The 25,371-nt window shown below is 37.1% G+C and overlaps 1 protein-coding gene across 3 annotated transcripts in view; it reads left to right on the top strand.

Annotated features, from left to right (window-relative positions):
* The window catches only part of LOC124259633 (cadherin-23-like), an 80,162-nt gene that overhangs the window by 32,557 nt on the left and 22,234 nt on the right, over positions 1–25,371 (top strand). For 2 of the 3 annotated variants that reach the window (XM_046693802.1, XM_046693801.1), the window contains exons 2-3: positions 4,128–4,466; positions 20,259–20,383. In XM_046693802.1, coding sequence (XP_046549758.1) covers positions 20,302–20,383 — 82 coding nt within the window. In that variant the 5' untranslated portion in view covers positions 4,128–4,466; positions 20,259–20,301. The remainder of the gene's footprint in view (positions 1–4,127; positions 4,467–20,258; positions 20,384–25,371) is intronic. The other variant, XM_046693804.1, reaches the window with a different exon arrangement.

The raw sequence follows: 25,371 nt of genomic DNA, 5'->3' as shown, positions 1-25,371 counted from the left end.
TGAGAGGATCCTGAGTGTCAGGATTGTGGGAGATTATGCCAATCTTTCTGATCAATTATTAAAAGTAAACAGTAACATTTTGTTGTAGTTGTATTCTTTATTCCCCTTATCCGTCAACAAGACATATAAACATAAACTGAACTATTAATATTATGTTTTCTGATGTCAGTTTTGGTTTTCCTTGGTCTAATCAATAAAGTTTAAGAAGTTTACATATTTCTAAATGATATCAATGACCACTTGCACAAATTTGTGTCATAGTGCTAAGACAATTTGTACAGTCATGTTGTTATGCTTGAATTACCTTGATGGATTTACCAGTATTGATAGATGAGAAGAAAAATGCGATTGTGATAAATTCATAATAATATATAAGTTGAAGTATAAAGAGAAATATAAAGAAATAATTACTTTGGATTGTGTTAATTGCAGTATACTTTAAGACAAATTGTAAAAAGTGTCGGCACTAATCTTCCTATCATTTACCAGAGTTCCTGGGTGTACTTGACTGAGTAGGGCCCTACATTGGCTCCTACATGGCAACTGTAGGATAAGAGGGTATGTTAAGCCTGTAGCTAGATGTATTGGGAGCTATCCTGTACTGGGAGCTATCCTGTACTGGGAGCTATCCTGTACTGGGAAATGTAGGGGAGCTCTGTTGTTAGGAGATTACCCTCTCAAATCCATGTCTTTGTGTGCTGGTCGAGGCTGGGGTTTCAGAGACACCTTGTTGGCATTGGATTGATGGACAAACAGTCCAGTGTTGTCCTCACTGGCCACAAATATTGACCATTTAGGCAGGGGCCATATCAAAACCTTCTGCAACATTGTCAAAAAAAGTTGTTGTCTGTGAATTATTGCATGCATTTTTCAGTTTTTGATAACACAAGCAAGAAATATCCTCAGTGTAATTGTTGATCATCATGATTTTTCAAATTCATTAACCTGGTTTAGATGAAGTTTGTTGAATAACCCAGTGAGTTTGAAATGACCCCTTTAATGTGTATCATGTTTAATTGGTCATCAGGTTTAAGACTCACATTGTGATGGCACATCCTTGTGAGGGAAGGGTTTCAAGTCGCAGCTCAAATCCAGTATAAACACTTTGGGGTGTTTATGTCAAATACACACTTCACAGTGATTATATCAAATGAACCATAACATACAGTGCATGGAAATACACAAATCATAAACTTGCACTGGTTTTCATTGTCTCCACAGATTATTTGCATTTTCATGTACATGTATAAGCATGATTGTTCACAATGAAAAGCCAGAATCGTGTTAAGAAAGAAAATAAAGACATTTACAATTCACCTGACAGGAAGTGAAACATTTAAGATTATGCAAAAAAGCCTCTGTATTTTTGAGGGGCAGCCAAAGGGATGTGAATAAAGTTGACTTGGTACTATGGAACAATAGTGACTTGTTGCCCTTGCCCCTCTCATGGACAGCCAGTAGTTTATAAAGCTATCACAAGGCCTTTGTGACACAGGATAAGATGTGAGATCAGTTTGATAAAATCACACAGAGTGTGGCAATTTATAGACCAGGAAAGTAACACTAATGTGTTTGATTATATTAATGAGTTCTTAAACAATGACAATCGGTGTAAAACTTTCAAAACAATATTCATTCACTGGAAGACCTTTATCAAAAGGGAGAATGTATCTGAAAATGAAAGCTGTTGCAGGCATTTAAATTTAGTGGATGAATTATTTTTTGTTAAATATATTTTTTGAAGATAATTCCTGTTTTTTTTTATGTCATTAGTAAAAACAATTTCTCAAGGAAGAGTTGTAGCTTGTTGTTGGTGTCGCATTATGTTGCACCCTCCAACAACCACTTCTGTGTGTCATTCAGGCTTGTTCACGTACATTCACTTACATCTACATTCACATAGATTTACACTAACATACAGTCTCTGTCTGTCCAGACAGTTATGTGCTACATTATTGTACCACTGATTACCTAATGTATGTACAGCTTAGCTTAACAATGTTAGAGATACAGATATTATCATGTTATCATTATTGACAAAGATGACTAAATTACAAGGGTTACCTGCAATAATGTGCCACCACATCAACAATAATGGGTATTGTTCCATGAACTAACAAGAACCCCCCTGTCAGGTATCAGTGTAGGAAATTATAATGATTCAGTGATCTGATCGTATCTACATAATGGTTGAAGTGAGGTCCAGCTACTAATGGGGAAGAGAAACTACACGCCGAACACAATAATGGTGGTGAACTATTTAATATGCCTGATTGGTGCTTTGTGTTATGCTTGTGAACAGCCAGCCAGACAAACTGTACTGACGTAGAATATTTCCAGGTAATACTGAGGATACACTGGGACTTATGTGCCCTATCACAGGTGTCAAGCAGTAAGACTTTGATAACAGCACTATCAACCATTACATTCAGTGCTGCTTCTGAGAACAAAACATTGGAATGACAGCAGTATCAGGCAATCCTGTGGTCTAATGTCTTGAAATACTTGAGACCAGTTAGGTATCTGGGCAGACCCCAGCATCGAATGTCAGATATGAGTATGGGTTACCTACAGGAGGTGTTGAAGATCTGCCGTACAAATTGAAGTGTGTATCTGTATCTATACACCAAAGGGCTTAGTTAGAAAGGAGATCGGTATCGTTGAAGCTCCTTGGAGGGTATGTGACTTTCTCTACATCAGCTGGTGGGGGGTCGTGTCCTTCTGGTAAATCATAGGTTTCTAGTTAGAGTAATTGTCTTGTGCACCTCCAACTGTGCAAGATATTATCTAATACTTGTTTGCAAAGGTTTTCAACAAATATGTAGATCTTCATTTTAAAAATGAAGGGAATGCAATGTCATCATTCTTGTGATGCTTCATGCAATGTAAGTAGCACTTGTTTACTTCTGAGCCAGGGGCATTCTACTTATAATGGGTTTGTTGTCAAGCCCAAACAACTGTTTTTAAGATCTGTGTTATAAAATAGTTATGCAAGGAAACTACATTAGTTTATAAATGATTGAATGTAAATAAATACATGACAAATGGTGTAAGTAAATGTAAACTGGTCTCATATTTTAAAAATGACTACAAGATATATGCTGATTGACGAAAATAATTACAGAACATGAACAGAACTGAAAAAGTAATGCATGGACTTTGTTATTACATATTCTATCAGCTATGAATGCTATCATGTATCTTCAGTGATTAAGAAATGTGTGATGAAGATAAGGCTAGACAAATATGTATATCTATATGAGGAAGGCAGATGACCTCACTACTCCTGGATTCCACTATTCCTCATCCACTTGGACGACCACGGCATTGAGGATGGAGAAGGGGATGGGGGAAAACAGGATATTTCGTCTTTTAAATTACGTAGCTGGAGATTTTTTCACATTGTGATTAAGGGCCTATTCTTGACATGTAAAAATAGACTCAGCTGTTGAAGAAGCTGTTTGTGGAATTCGTGTTAAAATATTTGCACAAGACCTGTGGGTGTTTCATAAGATATTGATACAGAAAGCGAATTCAAACAGATTGTAATGTGTGAGATGAGAGGAAGTGCTGACAGAGTGTGGTAAGGACATGCTTGATACATCAGGAAATACTGACGGGATGGTGTCTTGGGGAAGTGTGAAACCCAGAGTTCATGTACAAGTGTAATAAGAATATATTGTTTTAGTGATACTTAAATGTAACTAAAATATTTCTGTGTTCCCCCAAGCATAGGTCACTGTGATAAGTGTTGAAGGTTATAGAGTTGTTTGGGCTTGGTTTGTATGCAGATGTGTAACATGGCATCAATTGTATTACAAAATTAAGGTGAAGTATGTTTTGCTACAAGACATGGTGTGATATGTGTATCTTGGCTTAGTGTATTGGGTGAATCAGTCTTGTCATCCACAGGTTCATTTCTAGAACAATGTTGAACCAAGTAGAAGCTGTTTACATTTGATTGACTAAACCATTTTGCATTCATTATACAGACCATTGATTTATTCATTCTACAAATAATGTCTTGTGCCAAGCAGATGTTTAAGTTTGACTTTGTAACCGTATATCATAGCAGAACATTGACATCCTTCATACAAAGCATTAATTTTTTATTCTTTTCTTTGCAGATCCCTGATACAACCAGAAGACTTTTGAGGAATATGAAAAGTGCACCTAGAAGGTGACATTTCAAAGGATATTAACTGACAAATCAACAAGCTGTTTAGTACTAAGTATTTTGAAGGACTTTAGAAAGGACTTTAAGACCATCTAGAATATTGATAGAATTCCAGTACAAGACTTCATAGGACACGCCTGCCTCATCTGTCCACTAAACAGGCCACATTTCCTTTGAATGAAGAATGCCATCTGTTTCTGTATGTGATGAGTGACTTCAGAAATCCATCATGTTGATGTGTTTGGTCCAAGTTGTCCACATTAGCTGCAAGTGTTGACAAGATTTCCAGGTATGTTGACTTCACACTGCTCTCTCATGCCGTCTGATACAAACACAGTGTTTAACAATAATTATTGATACAGAAGATTTCACAGAATGGGAAGTTCCCCTTTCCAAATTCTGTCACATTTTGTCATCAAGTTGTTACCTGTAGCAATATTTGACTTTTTCGTCTGAAAAATGATAGGGCCGGCACTATTTGTACGGCTGGTGCATGTCACCTTGTTCGTGCCTCCCACAAGGAAGAAACAGAAATGTAACATGCTTAAAAAGCTGACTTATCTGGATAATTTGTGAGTTCACAGAATTTTTTTTATGAAACTTCCAAAATTTGTGCTGAGTTTTCAAAGCCATCGTTACTGTTTAACTTGGCAATGTTTGGAGGCGATAATGTTTAAACTTAATTCGGTTCAGAATGGCATTAAGAAATTCCAATGAATATCAATCAAGCAATTAAACACTCTCAGGATCTAATCCCCACTGGAAATGCATAGTTCCATGCAAATACCAAACTGACTTCTTCATGAAGACAAGAATGTTCACGTGAAAGGACAAAAAGCGTGTTAGTGGAGTGGGAAACGTGGAATATACAGTTTGTGATGAGGGCATGGTGTAAATGTATGGAGTTGGCCATTATGCTGCCACAATCAGTCAATATTGACAGTATTCTGGTAGGAACTCTTGTTAGCCTGTGCACTTTGATGCAAGATCTTGGAGAAGTCTCTTTTGAAAGAAAAACATTAAGAATATATTTGTGTTTTGAAATATGAACCATGTGTCACAGTTATTTTTCACAATTCTTCAGTATATTCAGAAGTGCACATGATAGGAGACTGTAGCAAGTTATGTCATACTTGCCATGAAAGGTGATTAAGATAAAATAAAAAAATGAAGCAGGATGTTTTAATGGCAAAGACCTAAACATTTATATTATCAAACATACATTTGTTTTAAAAGAGTAAAACTTAGTTAATATGTTTTGACATTTGTTTAGCAAGATGAGAAGTATGACGGATGCATATCTTATGAATATACAGTGTTTGACATTGTTTATGTATATTATATTGGGTCATGTATACTAATATATATTTTACACTTACCATGACTGTGTGGTATGGCTGTGTTATAATGTCCCACCCAGCACAGGTGCCATTTACATACCTGCCCGACAATACAGGAGTTTCACGACTGATGATGTGAATAAAGTATTATGTTGTCATGATTAGCTGTGAATTATTGTAATAGCAAAACTGCACTGCTGTTAAAACAATCCTGAACCTTTTATGGGTGTTGGGTAAACATACATCTTTCATTGATAATTCACTTGCTCAAATTTCAGGATATTGATATAGTGAGTGAGTGAGTGAATTTGGTTTTACGCCACTTTTAGCAGTATTCCAGCAATATCATGGTGAGGGACGCCAGAAATGGGTTTCTCACATTGTACCCATGTGGGGAATCGAACACTGGTCTTTGGCGTGACGAGCGAACACTTTGACCACTGGGCTACCCCACCGCCCATATTGATATAGAGTAAAGCCATTTTGACCCCTATGTAACCTATGAACTAATAAGCATAAGTAAAATTGGCTGCTTGTATATCATTAAAGTGAATATGTGCTAAAGTACCTGACTAAAAACATTTGGTTCATATACCAGTGGAATCTGTAATGGAACATCTATTCTGTGTTGTCTCTATGACATGAAACTACTTTTTCTCCATTGTTTGATATGCCCAGATGACTCGACCAGAGTCATGAAAGTCAAACTATGGACTTGACTGACAAAACACGGAATGCATAAATATGTTTTATGCATCCCATTTTCAGAAGACAAACCTGAGTTCCTTATATTATCTGAATATATGCTTGATAGTGAATGGAATATTTGAGAACCTATTGTTTTCTAATTACTAGTAGTTGATGTTATCATTATGTCTTTCCTGAAGATACTTATTTGCTAACAACAAAATGTGACACTAAGTTGTGGGTATTAAGTTCACAAATATTGTTCCCCATTTCCCCCTGTTACCTCATATTTCTGTTTAATATAAGATGATAACCAGTTTTTCACTGTGTACATGTATATATACCAGAAATGTGATATGTTACCAAGCCATGCTTGTTGCTATGTTCGTATTGTCACAACAATGCTATATATGTGCAGCTCATTTGATAGAATAATTAGGTGTTACAGAGCTCACAATATTGTAAATACATTGTCATGCTGTAGGGGGTATCTGCCATTGTCAGGTAATCACTGGGATCAGACCAATGCATGTACTAGGGAGGGGAGAGATTGGTGATTAGTACGACTGATCAAGATGGAGGAAATCATGATGTTATCAAGGACAGATCATGATCAGTGATTGGTAGAATTGTTGTAGAGTTGTGTGTACAGGAATCATGTGACCATACGATCAAGTGGTTACTGGATGTCATATGCAAGATTTATGGTTTACCGTTGACCATATCTCCTATATAGACCATGGAAGAGCAACATGAAGATGGGACATAAATGTAATTTCGTCAGTTGGAGATACTTTGTTGCTGTATTGTCTCATGCCATATTAAGGCATTTGCTGTTCTGATTATTGTTGGTAGATCATTAAGCCCAGTGCATTTGATTGGGCCAGTTGATTTGTGATTTGCAAAATACACAGGTATGAAACAAGTCCTTGAAAACTGGAAGAATATTCAGATATATTTTGAAGATGATGCAGTAATTCTTCCATTTGTTTTACTTGTAAATGTTATTTTTACTTAAATATAATGTACATAACAATTACAAAGTGTAAATAGCATCATGTTTTTACTTGTTATCAATAGGATTTCATTTCATTTTAGGGTATAATAAAACTGTAAAGCTGATCATCATACTGAGTGCCTCAATTTGTGGTTGTTGGTTCTTGAAGTAATGTTCATCTCCTCAATCACAGCTGGCAAAACTTTGACGTACAAATAATCAATTTAAGTTTGTACATAGTGTCCCTTTTTTCTAACTGAGAACAATTAGCTCAACTGTTTAAGCATAAAGATGATAACAATCGTTTCAAAGAATTACAACGTGTTATTCATGTTCTATTCTCACTGCTTACGTAGAAAAATAGAATTTGTGCTTTGTTTCAATAGGACAATGTGTCTCCTCCTTCCTGCACTACATCCTATTTGTTGGTAACAGTCATGCTGTTGGCTGGGAAGGTCACAACTCATTAATCTTCAGTTAATTATTTATACAGATAGGTGGGTGTTATAATTGATACACGGTCATGTCACTTGTTACGCTGTTTGTCTCTGAGTCACCTGTCCCTTATTTCAACTGCCAGGTGTGTCAAGCCACTGAAGCAGAGAACCACCATTGCCATGGATACATAACAACCAAAGGGCGTTGCCACCTGACATGTTGCTTTTTTAACATATTATTCATACTAATGTATAATGAGAGAGAGAGATGGCTTCAGTAATTGAAATAGGATCAGTTGTTTGTGTGTTGGTTGTTTGAGCAAGGCTAATGGAGACTACTTGTCCTGAGAATTGAGAAAATCTATAATCCTTTGCAGTAGAACAAGAAATGAAGTGAAGAAATGTCAAATGTAAATATACCATTTTTTGTCAGCTGTACCCATTCCACAGATTTATTTAATTCACTTCCCTTTTACAATGGCTCATGAGAACATGATACTCCATGAGATGTTTTTTGCTGAAATGATTGAAAAAAAGTAAAATTCCACGGTCCGTTGTTTACAGTTTAACATACGATTGTTGATATAATGTTGGTTCCCAAGCTGCAGAGAGGAAATATTTGCTGACCATGAGTAGACATAGGGAAGTGTTGTAGGGACTCACAGAGAACTCCAGATATATAAAATATATCTACTGGTGTAGGTATTGATATTGCTATGTTAACCTTTTCATGTGTCATTCCACCATAATGGCATTTTGTATGTGAAGAGAGAAGTATTAGAACACTTGTAAATAATATGACAAAACAACTACATACAGCTATTTGTTCAAAATATAATTTACAAATTTGCTTTATCTGTGAAACAATATACCATTATTGAACTAAATGGAAATAGCTTTAAAGCACTTTCTTAAACTATGTTAGAGTATTCATGTTAACTTGCTGTGATTCATGTAACCTACTTCCAGAGTTGCACAGCTTAATGTGTAAAGGTGATTGTTGACCACCATGGTAAGGTTTGTGTTAGGCCTAAGGCAGCATTCTTTGCCACTAATTGTAGTTTGTTCTTTAATCATGTTTTTTTCCCAGGAATATTGATGTTTACACAGAAATGTTATTTGAAAAACATTTATGGAATCCGGCAGTTTGTTGATAGTTTGTATGCCTGCCAAACACTTATATTTAAGTGGAAGAGTTTGTTTCTGTATTGTTTCAAAAATAATTCTCAACTACTTATGTCTGATGTTTGAAATGAAATCAAGAACAGTAAATTAGGTAGGATGTACATTTCATTTTGTCCTCAATGAAGCAGGATGTTGTGCAATATTCATAGAGGATAATTATAAGATAATGCACTTATTCTCAAATGAATCATTCAGATGGAAGGTGTTATTTTGTTACTTTAGGTGTCTCTTTCTATTCACTGCCACTCAGAAATATTGCAAAAGTACACAACCCGGTGAGGTTGAGGGTGTTTGGTTTACAGCATGTTTGTAGAATAATGGGTGTGATTATTGTAGAAACACAGTTTTCAGTCTGAAAATTTGTGTTTCATATTGATATTGAATGCCCCCAGCATTCAGCCAAAAACATGTAACATGTTTGTTCAGCTTCTGATTCAATGAAAGTGTTTAAAAGAGCAGCAACTGTTAATAACGTATTAAACAATATGACCTCAACAGTATATGTATTACTGCTTCAGAAATTAGGGTAATGACAATGTGAATTGTTAATAGTATCAGTGTCAGATCAGCCATGGGACCATGAAGATAATACAGGAAATGAAATACCCTCATCCTGATTCAGGGTTCAGAGACCCACATACAATCTGTATGGGTGTGTTACACGGTATTGGCAGGGTAGTATTCAAGTCTTCATGCTGATCCCATGTGGCAAGGTTTTACTTGTTGTTATGCCTCTTGACTCAAACTGTGTGAAAAGCCGGGACCCCAGAATAAAGCTCATTTCAAAGATATGTTTTGTTAGCAGTGAAAGGGTTTCATCTTTGTAAAGGGGATCTTGTGGGTGTTGATTCATCACGTGAGGGTGTCAACTGGTGTTAGGTGTTGCATTCATTCAGGTGAACTTGCTTCGATAGATAGCGGATCACACGCAGCAGGATGTAGTCTCAGCTGATTACGATTTCATATTTGTTGGACAGACATACTGTTTGTTACCTGTTGGGTTTAACAGGTAAGAAAAAACAACTTCACATCATCCTCAAGGATCACTGGTCAACACAATTGACAATATCAGCTTTGCAGGAAATATTTCAGGTTATGTTAATTCTGGAGTATTTTAATCTTTCAGTCCATCTAGTGATTCTAATTTCAGTTGTTTAGATTCACCTGTAGCGACGTTGTGTGATGAAGTTTACAAGTGGCATCAAAAAAAGATATTATTTTCTTTCTTTAAACCATGTCATCCTATGTGTAACTGTACTAGAACTGGTATCTATAGTGCATGTAAGTACCTGCAGAAGTTCTGTCTGGAATGCTAACTGTCATGGAAGTATGTGTTATGTTTTCATGTAGAAAGCTGACTGTTGCAGAAGTGTTTGCTGCAGTGTCATCCGTTCAAGATGTCCAGAGTTCTAGGGTGTTCAGTAGTATCAAGCAACAGTTCTTGTATATTGCATGTCGCTTGGTTTAGCAGCTGACGGATTGTATCAAGTGGGGTATCATTTGAGGCAGGCCACATTGCTGTAATGTGATCGTGTGCATGAATGTGATCATTATAGCAGTTTATTGAGCCGTTTTGTTGCCACATGTCATTTGGCTTCATTAACCTCGGTAACCATGCACAGGTGACAGCAGACAAGGTTTTGTGTTTGTTAAAGGACTCTATGCTGAAGATAGGTTTTTGATGGAAGCGTTGTCAGGTAATAAGTACGTACTCTGTCAGTCACAGGACCCAGATTACCTGCAGGTATGTACAGGGTGATTACATGATTAGCTCACTGCTGGAGGGATACACTATATTAGGCGTGTACCGTGACAGACAATTTGTCTGTGTAATTCATCCTATCATGTCACATTCTTAAGAAATCATTCTTTTGATACAATGTTATGTTTGTTTATGTCCATGATTGCGTTTGGTTTTATGCTGCTTTCAATACTGCGGAAACATCATGGCACAGAGCACTGGCAGTGTGCTTCCCACACTGTACCCATGTGGGGAATAGAACTTGTGTGATTGGAGACAAGTGAAGATTTATTTATTAGAATATCCCACCACCCCTGTTCAAGTACGGAACAATTTATTGAAGTTCACCATTTTGTTGGGCCCTGTGTTTTTTATGGTTTATTGTGTGAAAAGTTGTATAAACCACCTGACAACTAAACTTATGTAAACCATTATTATTGCATCATTTATGTTATGTGACTGTCATGTAAAATATTTATATTCATGGGATGTGTGCTGTTCAAACCACAAACCTACAATAACAGTTTCTTTGCATGTTGATTGTACATTTTTTGCTGTGTTCATAACACATGGGATCTACAATCATTGGTACTTGGCTAATCACCATTTAAAACATTGATAAGCTTGGCCTGGATCCCTACCGGGAGCACAATGGGTGGCACAGATCAATGCATGTATCAGCTTTTACCACCTGCATATTAGGAATTGATTTTTTCATGGAATCAGAATGGATTTGTTTCATCTTTGTCCAGTCATATGTTTGAGAGAGAGTCTGCTGGGAGATATTGATTTAAGTATTCATAGATATTTTTGTAAACACATTTGCAAAAGATCATACTGCTAGGCTGTTCACGTGAAGGTGATTAGGGCTTTACAAATACAATACTGATGGCTGTTTAGTACTTAGGGAAGCAGCATTTAGCTTCTTGTGCTATAAACTGATTTATTGACTTATGCAAACATGTCATTGTAAATAAGGTATTTTATAAACATATGAAACATATTATTTTTATACCCATGAAGGTCCAGGTTAGAATGAACCTTCAGTAACCCATGCTTGTCGTAAGAGGCTACTAACAGGATCGGGTGGTCAGGCTTGCTGGATTGGTTGACACATGTCATCAGTTCCAAATGGCGCAGATCGATGCTCATGCTGTTGATCACTGGATTGTCTGGTCCAGACTTGATTATTTACAGACTGCCGCCATATAGCTGGAATATTGCTGAGTGTGGCGTAAAACTAAACTCACTCACTCACTCACTGTTATTTTTATACAACATATCTCCATGTCAGCTCTGTTGCTTTTATGAATACATCATTTATGAGACACAACCTCATAGGAATAAGCTCCTTCAACCAGTTGAAAGACACAAGTAAATACAGAGATGGATAGCAGTTAGGTTATATAATTAGTCAAAGCATTCACTGGAACAATATCTGGACTAAGTTCCCTAGATACGTACAACATACAAAATCTGTTTGGAGGTCCCTCACCCAATTAAAAAATTAGTCACTCACTAATTCATGAACTCTAACTGATAAACTTACTCATTAACACCGGCTCATTTGGGAATCCTACAGTCCGTGCTTCATTCAGCAGGGTATGGCTGTGAATATGGAAAACGTTTGTAGCTTTCACTCAGTCATGGCTTGTTTGACATCAGCATAATCACCATAGTCATCACTGGTGGTAGTGGCCATAAACATCAGAAGGAGCATTATTTAGTTTGTAGTTTTATGAAACTACTGCAGATAATTGTTATAATGATGTGCTGGTGTACAGGCATGTGACCAAGGTGTATTTGTTGTTTAGCACTGCGCTCAGCAGTATTCCAGCTATAACCTTCTCTGGACCAGACAGTCCAGTGATTGACATCAAGAGCCTCTATATATATGATGCCTTGACCATCCAATCACCAGTTCTTACAAAGGTCTTCACAAGACTGTATGATACTCAGCAGTTAGTCAACATACTACATATCTTATGAATGGACATTATTATTGTGTGTCAAAATATTGTAAACTTCTACATCTAAACACAATTCTATACAGCCTGGTATCGTAGGAAAAATGAGAGGATGAATGTGAAAATTGTATATCTAATTTCTAGGCCTCTGTGTTGATGAATGAGAAAAGTTGAAATCTCACAATACATAAGCATGTGATTGATTTTGTTGCTGCCATTCCTAACAGAAAACTTTAATGAGCGACATTAGTAGTTGTGTATTTGTTGGTTCTATGAAGACATCAGGTAACTTTGTCATGTGTATGTGTGCTGCATTTGGGTTCAAGTCATAAACTTAAATTCATACAACACAACAGCCGACACAGCTGTTGATGAGCAGGCATTGACTTTCAGAACACATGCATGTGATAGTCTCGACTGACTCATCTGTATGTGCTGCGGGCTTGTTTGGTGGTTCAATAGCAGTTACACTATCTATGTACCTCCAGACACAAGGCTATGTTTAGTCGATTTAGCTTCTGGTAAGTTTCTCTGTGAGGTTTGGAAGGGGGAGTTTTTTATGTGTTTCCAAAATGATTCTATTTTCAAGGCTTCCTTTATCCATGTTTCTACTCCTCCAAGACAGGCTGTAGAAGAAGTTTCAATTGCAATATGTACAGAAACCATGATTACCATATAATGTGGAATCAATATGGTCAGGTCTTCAACCTTGCTTAGCCTCTTCATTCTGAAACTATTCATCTCATATACTTCTGCTTGTTGACAAATAAACATGGGTAATATCAACAAAATGTCCTCCAGGATGTTTATCAGCAGTTGCATAGTTTCAGATGATATAAGAATATTTCAGTCTCTATTCACAATTACTGATGGTATGGAACAGTATAAATAGGTAATTAAATAAGGATACATGTTAATATATGCATCAAAGAATACAGGCATCTATTGTGTAGTAAATTTACCACAGAAAACCGCCTACAGTGCTCCCTTGACTCAAGTGTACCATACATTCAGTGTATAATAGAGTGGTGGTAGTATTGTTGCTGGGAGGCCTGTGGGCTGTTAATCTAGGTGACTCACACAGATGTTTAATTCTAGGATCAAATTCACAGTTATGAGTGTACAATACATGAACCAAATTTTGTCATTTGCCCTTATGATTGTGCAAATAGTGCCCCAATGATCTGCTAATGTGCAGTCAATGTAGTCGTGATGTGTGAACCTTTTCTCAGTATATATAGGAGTGGCCTGCTGAACTACATCGATTTGGGATTGTGTCATGGATGGCTAATTATTCCCACAGACTACAGCCAGTGAACACCATTTACAACTCTTTGGCCATATTGATCATTTGATTATGGCAGTACATTACTAAGTAAAAATATATGTTAAGGCAGGATTTGTATTTTTAGTATTTAATGAGAAACTACAGCATCTCTAGTAAACGTGCTTGTCATCTTTTAGGACAACTACTTGCAATAACAGATTCTTAAGGTATAGGATAAATCGTTATGGGGGTCTTCTTCGTCTTTAAGAACTATGGGTCAGGAAAGTATGTTTTGAGCCAGATGGGGATATTGATGAAAACAACTGCATTTTATATTGTACTTAAACATATTGTGAAAGTAATTCATTTACAGATATTATGAATAGGTACTTATACAGCATGAATACAAAATAAATAGTTTTGAGTAAAATGTTTATGTGCATCAATAATGCAGAATTTCTGTGTCAGGAAAACACTCCAAGAATGCTTATAATCTGTAAGTATGTTTAGTATGGTGGCATGTTTACTGTTAATAATATTTTGCAGAACACAAATGAAATGTGTCTTGAACCATGGAATCCATAATGAGTAGTTAATAAGGAAAGTTGTATCAATCCAAGAATCCTACTGCTAATGAAGTAAGATCAGGTTGACCTTGAGGTTGGTAATTGGCACCCATACATTGCATGACTGTTAATAAGTTGGTTTGACCAAATCCTGTGGTAACCATGACATTGATTAACACAAACCTGTCTTCGTGTAGTACTCGCTATTGATAATTGATAGGTGTGTCCTGGAGAGCTGAAGAAACAATGTCGGCATGACAATCCATATGCAACACTCCTGAAGTCATCAGCTGCAGAACTGTAGGAGGTTAGTGGATAAGGGAGAATAAAGAAATGCATCATTTGTCTGAATAATACATGCAAATATGATTATTTATGTTGTAATAATTGGGGACGATTTGTTTGAAACCAGAACACTATTTTAGCATTATTATTGTGATGTTTGAAATTTGATCAGACATTTCTTTCAGACAAGAGTTACAGATATGGTGTCAATTGTTCATATTCATTAGAATTAAGTTTTTGGGCTTTCATGTTGTAAGTGTTCAACTCAATAATCTACCCTTATGAAGCAGCGTGACCAGTGTATGAAATAGTTTCCAAATGTTGCTAGGCAGTCAGGGCTAGCTATGCCTGAAAGTTACTAGCCCACCAAATAATTCACTGGCCCGAAATTTGAATGTTTCATCATTAATCTGCTGATATTATGAACATTTTTATCAGGCCATAATCTTGCATGATTTGAAAGTGTATTATAACTTAACAAGTCGGAGAGAGAGTGATGTATTTACAAAATGACCCCATGAAAATTCACTAGCCAAAGGGACCAGTGACTTTGGAGATCTACTAGCCCGATTGGATATTTACTAGCCACGGGCTAGCAGGCCAGTGGTTATTTTGCACACTGAGCGTGACAATTGTCACAAGGTATCTGTCTTGTATATGATTGTAGTGGGTGAGGTGGGGCAAGACACTGAGCGTGACAATTGTCACAAGGTATCTGTCTTGTATATGATTGTAGTGGGTGAGGTGGGACAAGCCACTGAGCGTGACAATTGTCACAAGGTATCTGTCTCTTGTATATGATTGTAGTGGGAGAGATGGGACAAGACACTGAGCGTGACAATTGTCACAAGGTATCTGTCTTGTATATGATTGTAGTGGATGAGGTGGGGCAAGACACTGAGCGTGACAATTGTCACAAGGTATCTGTCTTGTATATGATTGTAGTGGGTTAGGTGGGGCAAGACACTGAGCGTGACAATTGTCACAAGGTATCTGTCTCTTGTATATGATTGTAGTGGCTGAGGAGGGACAAGACACTGAGCGTGACAATTGTCACAAGGTATCTGTCTTGTATATGATTGTAGTGGGTGAGGTGGGACAGGACACTGAGCGTGACAATTGTCACAAGGTATCTGTCTTGTATATGATTGTAGTGGGTGAAGTGGGACAGGACACTGAGCGTGGCAATTGTCACAAGGTATCTGTCTTGTATATGATTGTAGTGGGTGAGGTGGGACAAGCCACTGAGCGCGACAACTGTCACAAGGTATCTGTCTTGTATATGATTGTAGTGGGTGAGGTGGGGCAAGACACTGAGCGTGACAAATGTCACAAGGTATCTGTCTTGTATATGATTGTAGTGGGTGAGGTGGGACAAGACACTGAGCGCGACAACTGTCACAAGGTATCTGTCTTGTATATGATTGTAGTGGGTGAGGTGGGGCAAGACACTGAGCGTGACAATTGTCACAAGGTATCTGTCTTGTATATGATTGTAGTGGGTGAGGTGGGGCAAGACACTGAGCGTGACAATTGTCACAAGGTATCTGTCTTGTATATGATTGTAGTGGGTGAGGTGAAGCAAGACACTGAGCGTGACAAATGTCACAAGGTATCTGTCTTGTATATGATTGTAGTGAGTGAGGTGGGGCAAGACACTGAGCGTGACAATTGTCACAAGGTATCTGTCTCTTGTATATGATTGTAGTGGGTTAGGTGGGGCAAGACACTGAGCGTGACAATTGTCACAAGGTATCTGTCTTGTATATGATTGTAGTGGGTGAGGTGGGGCAAGACACTGAGCGTGACAATTGTCACAAGGTATCTGTCTCTTGTATATGATTGTAGTGGGTGAGGTGGGGCAAGACACTGAGCGTGACAATTGTCATAAGGTATCTGTCTCTTGTATATGATTGTAGTGGGTGAGGTGGGACAAGACACTGAGCGTGACAATTGTCACAAGGTATCTGTCTTGTATATGATTGTAGTGGGTGAGGTGGGACAAGCCACTGAGCGTGACAATTGTCACAAGGTATCTGTCTTGTATATGATTGTAGTGGGTGAGGTGGGACAAGACACTGAGCATGACAATTGTCACAAGGTATCTGTCTTGTATATGATTGAGGTGGGTGAGGTGGGGCAAGACACTGAGCGTGGCAATTGTCACAAGGTATCTGTCTTGTATATGATTGTAGTGGGTGAGGTGGGACAAGACACTGAGCGTGACAATTGTCACAAGGTATCTGTCTTGTATATGATTGTAGTGGGTGAGGTGGGACAGGACACTGAGCGTGACAATTGTCACAAGGTATCTGTCTTGTATATGATTGTAGTGGGTGAGGTGGGGGCAAAACACTGAGAGTGACAATTGTCACAAGGTATCTGTCTTGTATATGATTGTAGTGGGAGAGATGGGACAAGACACTGAGCGTGACAATTGTCACAAGGTATCTGTCTTGTATATGATTGTAGTGGGTGAGGTGGGGCAAGACACTGAGCGTGACAATTGTCACAAGGTATCTGTCTTGTATATGATTGTAGTGGGTGAGGTGGTGCAAGACACTGAGCATGACAATTGTCACAAGGTATCTGTCTCTTGTATATGATTGTAGTGGGAGAGATGGGACAAGACACTGAGCGTGACAATTGTCACAAGGTATCTGTCTTGTATATGATTGTAGTGGATGAGGTGGGGCAAGACACTGAGCGTGACAATTGTCACAAGGTATCTGTCTTGTATATGATTGTAGTGGGTGAGGTGGGGCAAGACACTGAACGTGGCAATTGTCACAAGGTATCTGTCTTGTATATGATTGTAGTGGGTGAGGCGGGACAGGACACTGTAACCTAGCTAACACCTTGTCTCATCTCTGTATGATAGTGATTCATAAACACATGCTTGTGATGTCATTGGAATTGTACAATGGACCCTGCTTTTTGCTGAGATTTTGTAGGATTATGGAAATGGTTTTGTCTGTTTTAGTTCATTCTTCTAACCCACACTGGGGTTTTAATTGTCGAGTTCGTCACACAACGACTAGTGACTTCCGTCTGGTGTCCGCCAGATGTTACAGGTGTGCTATACCATCAATTATGTATCGTGTACCCTGTACCCACAGCAACACCTGTCATGGAGCTGGGTCATATTGACTGTTAGACATGACTGACACAATCTGATGACAAGTGTTTCGTACTTCTACATTGACATTTTAGGCGTTAAGGATAATATCTGTGGATGGATGTATAAAGTGTCACGGGACATTAATCACATTTATCCATGTTATCATTACACTAGGTGTTTTTGAAACAGTTGGACAATTGGATTGCTTATGAATATGGAAATAACACCAACATGTTATTGACAATTGTCATATCACCACCTATCAGTACACGACGTGAAGGCCCAAAGTATAATTGTCACACAGACTCTTATCGAAGTGATACCTGTAAATCAGATTAGCTTTCAGGACAATGTCATTTTTGCAATAAAATAATTTCCTGTATAATGCAATTGCACATTTGTTCTAGACAAAAATATCATCAGAATATTCGTAAAAGATATTTTAGAGTTATGATTACACATAATAGGAAACTAAGGCTTAGCTTATCTAGCTCTCATTGATCTGTTGAAAGTTTTGTTTATTCTGTCAAGTACTCTTTACATTCATCCATCATAACAGGGTGTGTTAAGATTGAAGGCCTTTTGCTGTCAACTGTCTTTCCTATACACAAGCCCTATACCAACTCAAATGAATCTTCTGAAGCAAGAGTATCCATTAGCCTATACATCAAAGTTGATAATCCACTATTAGGCTTTGATATGGACAAGTGGACACTCGTCCCTCAGGAAGATGTTATCCAACACAGTCAGCATCATGCTTCCCTTTACAAATGCCGAATTGTGTAGATCATGTAGATCGAATTGTGCTCATGCTGTTGATCACTGGATTGTCTGGTCCAGACTCGATTATTTACAGACCTCCTCCTTATAGCAGGAAATTGCTGAGTGTGGTGTAAAACTAAACTCACTCACTCACTTTACATATGCTGTTACACTGAAGCATGTGTAGAGATGGCTGTATCTGATTTCTTAACACTCTCATAACCTTCTGTATGCTTATCAATGTCCCTTTGTAAATGTCCCTTTGTAAATGTCCCTTTGTAAATGCAACATATTTAGGTTCTTAGTTGGTTGGGTTTAGTAGTGATTTGTGTCCTTGGAATCTTCAGCAGAGTTGAAATAATACATTGTAGATTCGGTTTTTTGTCTTAACACTGTATTTTAGCATGGTATTCAATGCAGTTGTGAAACATTTTGTTACTGTAAGTGAAATTACAAGCCAACATATTAGTTATAACTGCTTTAATTGGGAAAATGTAAATATTTGTTTAATGACATTTTTTTATGAGCCAGATGTGCTGTGAGCCTTTTAAGATAGATCCATGGTTGTGTTCAATGATAGTGTGGTGTGTTGGCAGCAGACCTTGGCTGCTCCTGAGCAGCATTCTGTGGAATGACGGTAAAGTTTTAGTAACATCACTTAAAATAGCATTGAGAAAATGTTTCAATCACTCATGGTTTTCATGTGTCATGTTACACTACATCCTACACATGACATGCTACATGTATAACAGACTGAACTCAGACAAGACAGATGCTATATCAGGGATGAGTCATGTAGTTTCAGGATCTGTGTTTGTGTGCTGATGTTTATGTGTTTTGTTTGAACTGTGTTATACATGACAGTGATGTAGTGTGAAATATATCCTTAAAAGAATGTAAATATCACCCAACTGTTTTATTCTAGCATGGGTAATCTGTCATGGCATGGCAGCTTCAACAACAGTAATAGGAGAGAAGCAGATGGTGTTCAGCTTCTTGAGAGTGATGTTTGATATTATGGTATTATGATTAAAGTGAAAAGACCTTTTCTATTGGATTAAAAAAATGGTGGATGTTATTGGTATTTTCATCGCATAAACAAACAAAGTAGCATGACAGTTGCAGTCACCCGGGATGTTATTATTCATATCTCTGACAAAAAGGAAGTGAGAATTTCAAACTATTAACAGTACAGGGATAACATCAGGTGTTTGTGAAATAGTCCATCCTGTGACACACACAGATGCTTGTTCATATTTTATTAGGAAATCCTTAGATTTAACAGGTTCCTTTTTAATATTTTCCTCATGTTGCTAGTACAACCTTCATGACTGACTGCACAAACAGCAGAATGCATGGTGTTTTGATGGGGCATCAATTAATTGCGTATTGATTAGATACGTCTCATAGAAACCATTAGATTTGTACTAAGAACCAATTGGCATTGATGCAGAAGTTTCTTTGTATATATTTCAATCAGTTGTTTGTACGTAAAGATACATACAGTGGAAGATTACACATGGCAAATCACCATATAGCATGTGGCGTGTAAGACTTGCTGATACATTCACCTGGATCAAAGGTACAGGTGTCTTTATTCAGTGTTTACCCTCTATTAAGGTACTCATCTGAGTTTTTGTTTTGAAACAGTCTAAATATTAAAACAGTTTGATGACTGTCATAGAATGAGTGTATAGGTATCTTCTATGTACATGTTTTCTGCCAGCAGGTGAAGGTGATTGAGGAAGATCTGACCCAGAGATTCAGCCATGGCACACCACATCTCTCAGGGAAACACCAGCAGACTCTACGTTATTTGTGTTCTAGTCATCTCTGCAATAATAGGAACAGGTGAGTGCTTTGCTTGTCATTATGTGTTACTAGGCTCTGGTTCATTTACAGTCTAGCTGTTTTGTGAGGGGATATTTCACACACTTGGCCTCCCACACTCTACAGATGCAGGTGTAGTCTTTCTAGCTTTAGATGTGTATAGAAAGTGATATTTTAATAATGAAGTTAATATATAGCATTTTTTCATAGCCATTCCAATTTTATGTATGATTGCCATAGATAATAAATGTAGTGCATGGTCATGTGAATATAGAAAATAGTCCCAATTACACAGACACCCTGTATTTTCCACATTATATCTTCTTCACATTTGAGAAAATATGTCATTAAGAAACCAGTTATTCACTTGGTTTTTGCTAATGCAGATATTTCAGCATATTCTTAGCATTTGCATAACATGTACGTGCCAAATGAGCCGTGGACTTTGACATAATGAGTAACACTTGGCACCAATCATGGAGATCTGTATGATCACTGAGGGAACACACGTCTTGTTTACAAGTACAGCTGTTTGCTGTCACTAACATGTGTGTCGTGTATGCGTTACTGTTCACTCTGTGTGAGCCTGACTCATTTTACTCTCACAAACACTGAATAAAAATAATTGTTTCAAGGTCATGATATATCGTTATTTCACAGCATATGACTAATGATAGACTCAGCGTGACTTTGGTTTTTAGTTTTTGAGTTATTGTGTTACTCAAAATGGATGCGTAGGCAGGCAGCTTTATATCAGGGAAAGTGTTCATTTCAACCCAGATCGTCTGCCTATGGGCAAGACCAGATCATTCATTAGAAATACTTATTGATGGAAGTATGTTCTTATAAGGAGAAGAATATACTGGAAATAAGTTCACAGACTGTAGAAGTACTCCAGCAATATCATAAGGAATACCTGGAAGGGGCTACACATATTTTAAGTCAAACCCGGAGCCCCGTTCTGATGGTAGAAGGATTTGACAAACACGTTTATGGCAAAGTCAGTAGTATGAATGGATTCTGTGGCTCTCTGTGATATCCTTTGATTATGAAACTGGCTTTGTTACCTTTTTGTATAACATATGAATGTACTGAAATAACTGGACGGCTATGTGTGCATGATACCGGTACACATACTAATTGTGCATTGTGAAGATACATCTATGAGAAGTACATAACCTAATACAAGTTGCAGCACACAGGTATAATCAGTGATAAATTCATGCGCCAAATGCCTACAAAAGGATTTTCAGTTCACATTCATATACACGTGGCAAGTACATCTGACTGGAGTTAATAGAGTTTCCTCTGTGTAATTAACTGTATATATATATCTTCCTAAATAGAATGATAAGTTAACATAGAGGTTCTAATGTATCAGATTACTATAAAAGTATACACCAATGCTCATGCCATACAAATATACTCAGTTCAAGATCTTGCACAATTACATATTCTTTTGTAATCCACATAATGAATTAAACTTTCACATTTAGAAGACAGGTTTAACCACGACACCCATTGCTATTCTATGCCTCATTTAAACAGGTAATGACCTATAATGGTTGAAGAAATCTCTCTTACAAAACAAGCTTTCTGATTTATTTGTATCAATTTACCTATTCTGCAGGACAGGTGAGCCTGATACGTACTTGTCAGCATCTAAACCAATAGCAGATCTTACTGCTCATGCATATTATATATGGGAACCAAGCCAGAGTTGTTCTGAGTAGGGTGTAGGCAATGTGCTTAATAATGTAAAGAAGGTATCAAATTTCTGGGTGCTTCTTGTTGCCAGACCCAGGGCTGAAGTGGGATCAGGACTATGGTCATGCAGTCTTCTCATTACTCATACTGTAATTAGGAATCAATCAGGTGCCCTGTACACAAGTTGACCTGAAGGGCATGTATGATGGTCAATAAAATCTAGCCTGTCCAGTCTAGGCCTGCTTGTATCTATATTAATGCTAATACAAGCTATTCTCTGTGTCAAACCAGTAGTCACAGTAGTAACATACTTATAACAGTCAGGTACATATATATGTATGCATGGCTACTGAGATGAAGCTGAGAATTAATATATGTGAATATACGGAACAGTAAGCTGCAAATAAATTAGAAGCTTCCATTCTCGGTTTTGGGTATTTTTCCTATATTTTATCAATTTTCTTTGTCTTGAGGCGTAAGTCTTCCTCCTATTAGATTGGTAAAATTGGATGTATTACATATCTTAATACCATTTTGATTTGAATCACACATTTACATATGTAGGTATAGGTTTACAAATGCAAACATACATGATTAATTAGTAATGTAAATATATGCCTATGTATGTATGTATGGATATCATTGTAGATATATCGAGCATTATTTCATTGCCAAAGTAGAAATTAAGCCCTAAACCGTTTCATGGAAATCGACTTAGACGTTACAATTTCTTTCTCATGGACTCAGTGACCCATACAATTTTTTATTCTTTATTAGGAGATTTGAAACTTTGAGTTGTCCACACTTCTTCCAGATGAATGTTTGCTAGTTGTGTACAGTGCCTAGAGCTCTGTGGATGCTAAATGTATCTATCATGTATGAACATAGTAGGGGCAACTAGCATCCATGCTATGTTTTAAATACAGCTTCATCTATCAGTTTAAGCAAATAAGGGAATGATGAACACTATATCATGCATACCTTTCTCTCTTATACACAACAAGGAACTGTCAAGGGTATATATCCATCAGTGTCGAAGGAGGAAGATACCCACGCTTTTCATTGGTGGTCTAAACATCATATGCGTCATGTTTGTTTTTTATAAGCAGGATTCTAGGTAATCTCTTACTTGCTAACATCAGTGTTGATATGAGGGATTACACGCCTGTTGTGTTAAAATTCTATACATTCTCCGGTTTTGTGGATGCATTGCTATTTCAGCTTTAAGTGAACTTACTTCAACAAAAATATTCTTGTCATCATTTTTGGTTGATAAAAAATGAAACGAGAGATAGTTCTTACACTGCACTGATACAGAGCCCACTCAGGATTTGAATGTAAATTCCAACTGAAATCTGTTAAAACTAAGTATCTGAAGTATTTCATCCTTGCACATATTAACAGTATTTAGAATATAGATAGGGTTTGCAAACATTGTCTGACATTAATTCTGAATATAATTTTCTGAACATTAAAATTCATTTATGTGTTTTAGACTGTTTGAGTCTGAGTGTGAGAATTCATTGGCTGTTATAATATTTGACAGTTTACTTAAAAATTCACATGGAGAACCATGTGACTAGGAACACTTGAAGCATTTCCATCCACTGTGGCAGTATTTCAAAGATGGCTGCCATGTCGTCTGCTCATGTAATAATGTATGCTACAAATCCCTTTTGGAACATGGAATACTAAGCACTTTTTGTCATGGCAGCATGAACTGGCTTAGTGCAGAAGGGATTCCTGTCCTGGTTTCTCAATGAAATGCTATGCTGAGATGTTTGAGAGAATAACAAATGTAAATCTGGTGCCCAGCTGGAGACTTACAAACAAATAGAGTGAGGAGAGTTTGTAATGTTCGACATCTTAAAATTGCTCTGCATATTTGCCATCATATTAACCAGCTTTATAGGAGGAAATAGGAATGACAAGCACTAACTGTTTACTGGTAAATACTTGGGATCGCAGACATATATGTTATGATTTATGCAAATGTTCCCTCACAAAGGATTGCAGAGTAAGCATCATGCTTCTGTGGAAACAGTTTGAAAATTAATATTGGAGTTTTATGTTAAGATGAATAGTTCAAATATACCAACAATGTTTTAAATACAGTAAATTCTTGTTTACTTGATACCAATCACAAGAGACATTTTTGGTGAAAAATGACATTGTAACTTCTAAATTATTTAAAACTACACTGTCTTGTGAACACACAATTACAAGTCACCAGCTTCAGACATACATTGTACAAGGCATCAAACAGTTGGATATTTTTCTGCACCATCACATTTTCAGACGTAATATAATAACTCTGTGGTTGGTATATGCAGCTTTATGACTGATCAAAAGTACACACCTATGTTTCAATGTTTTGAAATAGTGGTTTTATTACATTATGAGTTAAATAACAGAAAAGAACATATTTTATACTGTCCACAAGCATGGTAATTTTTACAGTAGTTAGTTGAAGTCAACTGTCATTATGATGTCACAATACAGTAATGTACCTTTCCTTGTGGTAGGCCAGTAATGTTTCATTCATGGTAATGCACAACAGTGCTGATATGTATTTGGATGGGACAGTAAACTTCAACTGCTTTATCTATGTAATAGATTAGATAATAGAATAATATGTTATATAACTATGTGGATATTTACGGTTTAGTTGACATGCTTACATGAAATTGTATGAAATCTATTTGTGGCATCATAACTTATGTGTTTCTTATTGCTAAACCAGATCATAGAAATATAATAACTGAAAATGTTTCCTATTTCAAGAGTGAGTGAGTATAGTTTTACACCGCTTTTAGCAACAATCCAGCAATATCACGGCAGGGGACACCAGAAATGGGCTTCACACATTGTACCTGGGTGTTCGGCGTGATGAGCGAACACTTTAACCACCAGGCTACCCCACCGCCCCCATATTTCACGAACAAATTTGAATCAAACTTGACTAAGATATATTTAAGAAATCATCAATTTTTTTATATTCTTTGCATAGTATCTTTGGTTTCAATGAAATTTATTTTTGTGATTTTGAAATATTTTTGATTGGTTCAGTTCAGTGCACAGTAAAGGTCCTACTAGTAACCTACTGTGTTTTGTGTGTGTGTCTATACTCACGATTCATCACTAACTCATCACATCATGTCTTGTCCTCACTAGCTGTCAATCAAGGTAAGGTTGCCATGGTTACACATATACGTGTTATACATAACATAGATTTCCCAACTAGATTACCAGTCCTGTCATAGGTAGATGATAGTTCATGAGAACCAAATCTTGCTTATTTT

Source organism: Haliotis rubra, unplaced genomic scaffold (genome assembly GCF_003918875.1).
Source record: "Haliotis rubra isolate DU_JTF1 unplaced genomic scaffold, ASM391887v1 Scf730, whole genome shotgun sequence".
In the NCBI taxonomy this organism is placed as follows: Eukaryota; Metazoa; Mollusca; class Gastropoda; order Lepetellida; family Haliotidae; genus Haliotis; species Haliotis rubra.
The sequence above is the reverse complement of the archived record's forward strand: the minus strand, read 5'-3'. Positions and strand labels throughout refer to the sequence as shown.